Genomic DNA, 10775 nt, shown 5'->3' on the forward strand with positions numbered 1-10775 from the left:
ATAGGATACCAGTTTTAAATCTAGCCAAATTTAATAAAAAATAGTTTAAAGGTACTATATTTGACCCGAGCTATACTGCCATTTTTTTAGTTTACAATTCCATTTTTCTATGACTTAAAAGTGTTGAGCCACCGAACTGATAAACATACTGTACAGGGAAACTGATACTGTTTTTTGTGAAGTAGATTCTGTGACATTTATGTTGAATGCAATTGTCCCATTGATTGCAAAGGTACTACTCAGAGTAAGATATTTCTTGACATGAGTAAGGGTGGCAGAATCAGCTGTATAGAGTATCGGTCGGTAAAGCGTGCAGTGAGTAACAGGGTATCATACTGAAATGGATAGTAGGAAGTAAAACAGAAGTAACACAAGGCTCTGAGTGTTTTATCTCAAATTCAGTAACTTCTGAGTTGTGACTTCTCCCCAGTCCAATGGTTTTGTTAAGGTCTCTGCATTTCCCAGATGAGATGTCTCCAGAGACTGCCATAGGAGTGAGTCAGTGCTGTTCAGCACTTGAGACTCAACAAGCTGGTTCATCCTTGCTAATAGGCACTCCTCAGAGACAAATCTAAAAATTCATCCTCAGCTTGGCCAGCCTCTAAAAAGAAGAGCACCAGGGTGCTTAACTCTGACATGGCAAGAAATCTGACATCCTTTCTGACTCTCCCTGTCCCCAACAGGAAGGTTTGAATTCCGCTGGGTATCTTGCCCTAAATTTTTTATCCAATTACATATCAGAGTGATAAAGCAGTGATATTCTTGACAAAGGACATGATAGTTCCTGCCAAGGGAGAAACGACCTTTACTCAACTTTCCTACCAAGGCACCCCAACAATCTTAACGCTGCCTTGTAGTGATACAGTGAGAAAAAGAAATATGCAAATATGTCTTTTTCATCTATTCTGGGATGACAAACACTAATATGAACTAGTCATAATTGTGTGATTACTTCATGGTGTCACTACAAGGCAGAGTTAAGGTTGTTTGGCTGCCATAAGAGTGTATTTCCAATTTTTATTATATTCGGATTTCTTTTTCAATTTAACCATAACCCTGAATTATGTGAGTTCTGTTTGGTTTTGGGGATAATTTTAACATACCTAAAATATTTTTACCCTGAATCACTGATCTGTTCTCTCAACCTTTAACTCCATCTTAGCATATTGAATGAAAAATATACCTTATTTGTTAAAGTAAAATTTCTATGCAAACCATATACTTTTGTAATGTTTTTACTTCAAAATTATTTTCATTTTAGGCCATTAAACAAATGTATGTTCTTATTCTTGGCCTTGATGTTTTGGGCAATCCATTTGGATTCATAAGAGACTTGTCTGAAGGAGTGGAAGCATTCTTCTATGAACCTTACCAGGTAAAACTGCCATTTAGCGTCTTATGAAACATAATACAGTTGGTAAGCTACTTAAATGTTGTTGGAAATGTAGATATATTGTAAGGAGCTTTCATTTTAAAATTGGGCTTAAACTTTTAAATGCCATTTATAGGAGATGCATTGAGTTCTGCCAAATCCTAGTGTAATACTAATTATCAGGAAAAATTATAGCAAAAATTTGTGTAAATGCAAAAAGGGAACAGCCTTTTCATACTTCTGACAAGAGACTATTCTTTACACTAATTTACTCTAAAGAATATCAAGCCCATAACAATTAGAAGAATCCAGTGGCTGAATTTTGCTAAATTGGTAAAGTATACTTTTTATATAAAAATATGACATTTAGATAAATTACTTTTTTTCAAATAAGATTATTTCCTTTTTCTATAAACCTTTTCGCCCCCCACCTTAGGGAGCCATCCAGGGTCCTGAAGAATTTGTAGAGGGAATGGCACTCGGTCTTAAAGCACTAGTTGGGGGAGCTGTAGGTAAGCTGTAATATGTTTATACTTTTATCTTTTGATTAATAGTGACCATGTAATCTTGTGTACTGTGATCGTATTAAGTAGTTTGTGTCACTTTTACATAATCTTTAATTTTTCCATAGGTGGATTAGCTGGTGCTGCATCAAGAATCACTAGTGCTATGGCTAAAGGAGTAGCAGCAATAACTATGGATGAAGACTACCAGCAGAAAAGAAGGGAAACCATGAATAAACAACCATCTGGCCTTAGAGAGGGCATCACTCGTGGAGGGAAAGGCTTAGTGTCTGTAAGAAATATCACTTTAGAAAAAATAAGCAACTCCATCCAATTTATCTATATAGACTTTATTTTAATCATGCTGTTGTAAACTTATTGCCAAAGTAGGGTTGTAATTGTAAACTGAAAATATATTCAAATTATAAAGGAGGTACAGGAGCAGTGAAGAGCATCGGTTGTTTCATTAATTTTCCATGGGTCTTAGTACTACCTCCAGCAGAATCCATGTTTTGAATCACATTAAATCACAATTCTAATTTTTATAAAGTAAGAAAAATACATTCTGAAAACAGTGAGTGAGAATTGTCTATTTCTCCCCATAGGGATTTGTTAGTGGCATAACAGGAATAGTGACAAAACCAATAAGAGGTAAGTATAGTTCTTGCTGTGTGTCAGCAGTGCATATGTTCTTGATTCTAATATTTGTTGAGATAGGTTGCAAAACACACTGCGTACCAGATATAAATCTTATTGTTTTATACTTCAAACTTGATTGACTAATTTTTGGATGGACCATCCTATGTAATGACAACATTCTCTCATTATTAGGGTAAATTAAATTGTGTTTTTTATAAATCAGTGAAAGTAGAAAAATGTGATAGTGATTGTTTAAAGTTTTCAAGTATTTAGAAAAGAAGGTTTATGAATATTATTCCATAAAGATGTTTTTCTTTTAATTATTTCTAGGAGCCCAGAAAGAAGGAGCAGCTGGTTTCTTCAAAGGTGTTGGGAAAGGTTTAGTGGGAGCAGTAGCAAGGCCCACTGGAGGAATCATTGACATGGCAAGCAGCACATTTCAGGGTATTAAAAGGTACAATATAGAATAGAATAAAGACAGCATAGCAAATAGCATGAAAGACCGGTACTGATGCTAAAAATGAATATATTCTGTAATTGTGCCTTGGTTCTTTTTCAGGAGCTTTCAACTAATCATTTGTCTCCAGTGGCACAAATGCTTCAGATAAATAGTTCATAATCAGTTTATTATTTATATTGATAACAAACATCTTTTCAAATTGTTAAAGGTACTTTAGAATAACTAAAACCACAGTATCAAATCACAACTGTAATTTAATACAATTACTCACCTACTTCAGCTGTTATTGGCTTAAAATAACTCTACCTAAAGCCTCATAATCAAAACTCCTTCTACAAACCCCAATCTCTCAGCCTGACCCTAAATGCCCAAAAGAAAACATGAACTTTGCAGGTTGATCAGAAGGTTAATGTATACAGAAGCCATGAAAGGGAATTCAAAAACTGACTGGCATTGTCAAGTTCCTCTCCCTTCCTGTTTAAAGTGAGATAGTTCCAGCACTTCTGCTGAACAGAGCTGTGATTGAATATTGTGAAACTCACTCAGTGATCTCAAGCCTTATAAAAAACTGAATCTAAATTACGTTGCACTGCAATGGACAAAGAAGTAGGAGAAAATATTTTGTGTTAAATATTTTATATTTAAATATATTAAATATTTATATTTTAAATAGCTTAGTCCCCAAATGTAACTGACCTAGAGCAGTTTAATCTGTGGTTGAATATCCCTACTTTTAAAATTAACTGTTATTAATAAAATACACCACTTCTTGTATTGTAATCACTATATATAAAAAGTGTGCATGCAAAGCCATTTGATAAATTGACCTATTATATTATAGCTTTAAATGTTTCTTTTCTCACTATTCTATCTTCCTAGGACTTATTTCAAGCAGGTCCCTGTTTTAAAAATGAACCTGTCACAGAAATATTACCATCTTCTCCCTTAAAATTACACTGTCCTGATAAGCAGAACAAACAATATTCATTGTGGCACCAATAAAAAATGATTATACTTAAAAATGTTACTACTTTAAATTCTAATATCACACATCCTAAAGGCCTAGAAACTGGTTTTTCATCCAGTGGAAAGGAGAAACTTGCAGCTTCCTAAAATTGTTCTGTTATTAGTCATAAAAAAAAAAAAAACTATTTTAGAAAGAGGGATGCTCCCTAAGAGATCTCTACTGTTTAGTAAACGCATCTGGCATTACAAGAGGAGGAATGTAAAAGTAGTCTGAATAATATTTTTAAAGTGTCTAAAACATTCCATATGTATAAATTATATACTTAAAATATATGGTCATATCATATACATAATGTTTTTTTAAAAGAAATTATATTAATGCAACATTTAGTTTATAAACTTCATTGCACAAAAGTTAGGGAATAAAAGAATAAACAACTGATATAGCAATAAAATAATCTCATAGTAATATTCACTTGTTTATATTTGCATATGTGGCACTAAATTTTCAAAAATTGCTTGGGCACAAATTTGTGCATGCCGAACAGTGCTCTCAGGGGGGAGACAGGTTAGAAGTTGTTGTTAAAGTTTGATCCATCTTTCCTCCTCTAGACCACCTCAATTATAAGTGAAAGCTGATGCTGTTGACCATATTTATGGACTGTACTGGCCTTGCTGCTCTCCAGGATCTGGACCATTGTTTCTCCCTCATACCACTACCCTCCCCACTGCCGCTTGCTCTTTTTTTTTTTTTTTTTTTTTAAGTTCCTTTGTGGAGAAAACACAGAATATGGAGCAAAGTTGAAGGAAGAACATTAGCACAGGGTTCTTTTACATGGAAATTTCAATGAGAGGTCATTCATTTACCGTATAATCATTTTCTACAGCGTCCTGCTTGTAAATAAATACCTACTTGTTCATTCTTGTGTTCCCATAAATCAATAAAATAAATATACACACACATTTATACACAGTATTTATGTAGTCCCGTTGACTTAACAATAAGCATGTGCATAAGTCTTTGCCATTGAAGCCATAGTATGTGTATGTATAGCCTAAATAATAAAGGCACCCTGACTAATCAGTGAAGATTACACTTGTCCAATTACTATAGCTACATGTGCTTCAACAGTCAAACTGAAAATTGCATGTAATTTACATATAGAGAGAGCAAATATGTCATTTTATCAGTATTTTAAATATTTACATAGGATAACTTTAGGAGCTTTTTGAAAATATGGTATTTTAAAAGTATACCAATATCTGTGTTAAATATGTAACATATTTTGAATTTGCTTTGTTTTCAGAGCTACAGATTCATCTGATGATGTGACGAGTCTGCGACCACCTCGTTTCTTTTGTGAGGATGGAGTTATTAGACCTTACAGGTTAAGGGATGGGACCGGAAGTCAGATGTTACAGGTGAAGCAACTGAAACATAATTTGATATAAACTTGCGTATGGGAGAGGAAAAAGCCTAAATCAGTTTTTCCAGAATTTTTACTCTTATTTTGTGTTCCCTGCCAGTACATTTTTTATATTTAGTAACATGTAGTCTCATTTGTATCTTAATTGCATGGGTTTTATGGCCAGTCTTGCAAGTTTTTATAGAAAGACAGCTAATACATGCCCTTTCTGAGAGAACTTACAGTATAATTTATATCACAACGTTCTTAATTATGCACACGTTGCCAAAGTGACTTAAATAAGAGAAACGCTTGTGTGTGTGTTTTTTAGGCTTTTTAGTTTTGTTACAACAGCTGCGGTAAGCATAGTTTTTCTTTTAGCAACTTTTTTTTATATTGTGCATTTAGATAAAGTTAAAGCACAATGATATTTTTGCCTGAATTTTAATTGATTAAACTCTTCAGCAACCACTATGTTTTTTAATTAAAAATGTAAAAGTAATGTTTTTGCAGACATTTGTATTTGAGATACACGGACAGTAACTATATTTATATCACACTGCTTCAGTTAAAAGTATTTCAGTAATTTTTAACTGTAGCATTGTTCATATCCAAAAATATAGACTTGTAACATTTTATGATATGAGCGAGCTGCTGCTGTTAGTTACTTCATAAATTTTTAATAGTATGATATTTTAATAATTGAGATGCTTCCTATTTTACTTTAACCACCTTTAATGGAAAGTTAATATATAATTCTAACATTATAGTTAAAGTACTTTGAACTGATTTTACAGTATGTCCATAAATAAGGTGGAAAATTCCTATCATCTAATTGTCTTTCATTATCATAGAAACTGAATTTTAAAAATATCCACACCTGGGAAATGACAAAATGAATAGCTGCTAGTTGAATGCAAATTGGAGACGGTAGATAGGATGTTCTAATATATATGAAAGCTTTATATTCGAGATTTCCATTCAGTACCCTAGCAGTGTGCTGGAATTCCTGAGATCCAGAGTGAATTTGAGAAAGAGTAGATGGCCGTCTACAGGATGGATGGGAAGTTACATAGCCAAACATTTTCAGAAGTATTTGTTACCTGGGTAGGGTTTTTGTTTCATTTAGCACATATTTTGAGATGCTGCACGGTGCGTCAATTATATGAAATTAGGATCTGTCTGTTTCTGTGTATTCTGCTGTATTTTCTCTACTGCCTCCTACTAAAGGGTGCTTTTCTGATTCAAAGTATTCTAAAATTGAAATTGCTAAACTGAGTTAATATTATATCTTACTATGGAGTTCCTCTTCAACGTTCTTTGAAGATCCTATAAAACTAAGGGCTATAATCTTGCTTTTTTCTCTCATGATGCAGTTTATATTTCCTGTGCTATTATCTTGCAAAACACGTACTAACAAACAGCACGGCCTTAATGGGCAAACCGTTACAAACTGCTACTGATAAACAGCACAAAAAGGCCTAGTCACTATACTTCCTCTTTCTGATAAGAGAGTAGGGTTTTTGATGTATTTCCCCTTTGATATTTCATGCCATGCTAGTTAAGCAGAATGCTAACAAGACAATAAGTCCAACTCGTTGAATACAAATTATATAATTATTTTGTATTGTTTATGCTCTACCTTAATTTTGCAAGTGTTTGGATTAGATAACATTCATTTGTGAGCAAATTAATAGTTTTGAGAGGACCCTGAAGGCACTGTCTGATAGATTGATTCAAGATGTGTAATTCAACTTTTTATGCTGTTTTAGATGAGTACAATCCCATCACAATTTTTCAAATGGAAAAAAGATAAGGAAATAGAAGATTTTTTCCCTCTAATGGTTCTGTTTTTTAAATTAATAAGATAAAATGAGGAGTGTATTTAGATTATCAGCCTATACCTTGGAGAATATTCTGATGCCCACTCACATTCAAGTGACTTTAATCTTCAGAGAAATGCAATAGTCACCTGAAGCATGTTCCTTTTATGAAACAGGATTTACACATTAAAGCTCTAATCTTGCAATAAGATGTATGGAGGCAGATCCCTATGCTTACACAGAGCCTTACTGAAATCATTGGGTCTTTGTGCAAGTGCAGTATTCTGCCTGTGGGCAACAAGTTCAGGATTAGGGTTTAATAAATCTTTGGTGATTCATTTGCTGATTATTATAGACAGGTGTATGACTCCATTAACAGGGGATTGGAATGCTTCTATTGTATCCTGAATTCAGAAGCCATTTCAGAATTTGTCTGCTTTTTAAAAACTAACTAACTAATTAACTTACCAGCGTAAACTAACACTTCTGCTTTTTTTCTTCCCTTATCATGCTTGCAGAAAAGACAGGCCTACAGGGAATGGACTAAGACTCACAATAGTAGTGATGATGATGAGGAGGATGATAATGATAATGACAGTTAGGAAAATATGCACCATTACAAATGCATGAGTTTTGTCACATTAATTGGACTCTTAGTTTACACTATTAAATGTTGTTGCTGCCGTGACTGCCATAGAAAGTAACTTTGATTTTAATTTTTGTCTTCTAAAAGTTGTACAAAAATATAGGCAAACAAAATATATGATCATATTTAAGCAGACAAATTAAAAATATAGTAAATATATTTATGTACTAAGTTGACAGGAGCTAATGTTATACTCGGATTTAATGATATTGTTGCAGGTAAATTTCCATAAATTATAATTAATCTGTTTTTTCCATTTTCATCAGAGTTTTGTTTAATATTTTTTTAATTTTAAATCATCATTTGTTAGCTAAGATGCCTTTATAATATACAAGCGTTCAGTGTAATCTTTTTGAGCTGTACTGTGTTTATTGATATTAAAAATGCTGTTGAATATTTTGCATTCTGTTTATTTGATATTTCAAAAATATTTTGTCTGACTTTCTTTTAATAACAATAAACTTGTTTAAAGTTTATCTAAAAAAATTGATTCATCTGTTCTGTTCCAACATCATCACTCTCATTTCCCAGAATTAGATTATGTAAAAAAATAAGATTATGAAATATTGCTATAATTGTCCTAGAAAGGTTAGTTTAAAAAAACTTATTAAAATTCATGTAATCATTTTGATTTTTCATTCATCATTTCATTTTCAAGTTAACTGGTTCTTAAACATTCATTTTAGTTTAAACATGTTGAATTTTTCAGTGAAATGTGGATCTTCTTAAAATCCTTTGTTGACAGCTTAGAAGATTCATATAATGTGAAGCATTCTCTTTAGAATGCATTTATACTGTCATTTACTCCAAAAATTATTGTGTAAATGCATTTTGGGAATATGGCCGTACTTGTTTTAGTCTTGTACGTTATTCTGTATAGTGACATGTATAAAACATACAGATCCTCATTAAACTAGGTGGAAAATGCAGAACGCAAAATAACAAAAGGCGTACACAGTACAGTATTAGATTGCAAACTTTCAATTGTCATTGTTAAATGTTCTTTGTTTCTTTGACAAGTAAGTCCTTTATTTCTTTACTTACTAGTCGGCTTGCATATTTTTCTCTAAACCAGTTGATCTTCTATACATCTAAATTTAGGTATTAAGGGGCAAGGGGTCATTATAAAAGCATTTTACAGTACTTTGTCTAGTAGTATGTGTTGTGCAAATCAACTATTTATTCAAATATCAGCAAAAGGATTGTCCAAAAAAAAAAAAACTTCACTATTTAGTGCCAATTAAAACCTTATCATATTTATCAAAAGAGTCATCATCCTCCAGTGCATCCTGTTATTTCCTTACAGCTTCTGATGGGAGAACTACCTTACAGTTCAGACTGCTCATCCTGATTTTCATGCTGTTGCTACTTCATATGCTTTAGAAGCTGTTGCTCGGTTTGTACTCTTGGGCAGTGGGCGGAGGGATGAACATTGAAATTCCAAATAATAGGGTGAGGAAACTTGATTTGAAAACTCATTTCAAAGGGAACTACTGATGCAGAAGATCATTATGTACTTTACATTACTGTAAAAGCAGCAAAGAGTCCTGTGGCACCCTATAGACTAACAGACGTATTGGAGCATGAGCTTTCGTGGGTGAATACCCACTTCTTCGGATGCATGTAGTGGAAATTTCCAGAGGCAGGTATAAATATGCAAGCAAGAGTGAGTCAGGCTAGAGATAACGAGGTTAGTTCAATCAGGGAGGATGAGGCCCTCTTCTAGCAGTTGAGGTGTGAACACCAAGGGAGGAGAAACTGCTTTTGTAGTTGGCTAGCCATTCACAGTCTTTGTTTAATCCTGAGCGGATGGTGTCAAATTTGCAGATGAACTGAAGCTCAGTAGTTTCTCTTTGAAGTCTGGTCCTGAAGTTTTTTTGCTGCAGGATGGCTGGTTTAGCGGGCCAATGCTCAAACCACTGAGTTATCCCTCCCCCCTCCTCCCCAGGATAAGGCCCTCTTCTAGCAGTTGAGGTGTGAACACCAAGGGAGGAGAAACTGCTTTTGTAGTTGGCTAGCCATTCACAGTCTTTGTTTAATCCTGAGCGGATGGTGTCAAATTTGCAGATGAACTGAAGCTCAGTAGTTTCTCTTTGAAGTCTGGTCCTGAAGTTTTTTTGCTGCAGGATGGCTACCTTTAAATCTGCTATTGTGTGTCCAGGGAGGTTGAAGTGTTCTCCTACAGGTTTTTGTATATTGTCATTCCTAATATCTGATTTGTGTCCATTTATCCTTTTACGTAGGGACTGTCCAGTTTGGCCGATGTACATAGCAGAGGGGCATTGCTGGCATATGATGGCGTATATTACATTGGTGGACGTGCAGGTGAATGAGCCAGAGATGGTGTGGCTGATCTGGCTAGGTCCTGTGATGGGGTCGCTGGTGTAGATATGTGGGCAGAGTTGGCATCGAGGTTGGTCCCTGAGTTAGTTACTGTGGTGCGGTGTGTAGTTACTGGTGAGAATATGCTTCAGGTTGGCGGGTTGTCTGTGGGCGAGGACTGGCCTGCCACCTAAGGCCTATGAAAGTGAGGGATCATTGTCCAGGATGGGTTGTAGATCACTAATGATACATTGGAGAGGTTTTAGCTGGGGACTGTATGTGATGGCCAGTGGAGTTCTGTTGGTTTCTTTCTTAGGCTTGTCTTGCAGTAGGAAGCTTCTAGGTAGACGTCTGGCTCTGTTGATCTGTTTCCTCATGCAGGTATCGTAGTTTTGAGAATGCTTGGTGAAGATTTTGTAGGTGTTGGTCTCTGTCTGAGGGGTTAGAGCAGATACGGTTGTATCTCAGTGCTTGGCTGTAGACAGTGGATCGTGTGGTGTGTCCAGGATGAAAGCTGCCTCCAGATACAACTTAGAGACCAATCCATGCAACAAACCTCGATGCCAACTCTGCCCACATATCTACACCAGTGACACCATCACAGGACCTAACCAGATCAGCCACACCATCACCGGTTC

General features: G+C 34.8%; 1 protein-coding gene across 5 annotated transcripts in view; it reads left to right on the forward strand.

The window, feature by feature from the left end:
- Positions 1-10775, forward strand: part of VPS13A (vacuolar protein sorting 13 homolog A) — a 271263-nt gene that overhangs the window by 226824 nt on the left and 33664 nt on the right. For 3 of the 5 annotated variants that reach the window (XM_034774370.1, XM_034774372.1, XM_034774371.1), the window contains 6 exons: positions 1262-1375; positions 1809-1884; positions 2004-2167; positions 2481-2526; positions 2845-2968; positions 5248-5362. In XM_034774370.1, coding sequence (XP_034630261.1) covers positions 1262-1375; positions 1809-1884; positions 2004-2167; positions 2481-2526; positions 2845-2968; positions 5248-5362 — 639 coding nt within the window. Of the gene's footprint in view, positions 1-1261; positions 1376-1808; positions 1885-2003; positions 2168-2480; positions 2527-2844; positions 2969-5247; positions 5363-7687; positions 8336-10775 lie in introns of those variants that run through there. The other 2 variants (XM_034774373.1, XM_034774374.1) reach the window with 2 other exon arrangements.

Source organism: Trachemys scripta, chromosome 6, assembly GCF_013100865.1.
Source record: "Trachemys scripta elegans isolate TJP31775 chromosome 6, CAS_Tse_1.0, whole genome shotgun sequence".
Classification (NCBI taxonomy): Eukaryota; Metazoa; Chordata; order Testudines; family Emydidae; genus Trachemys; species Trachemys scripta.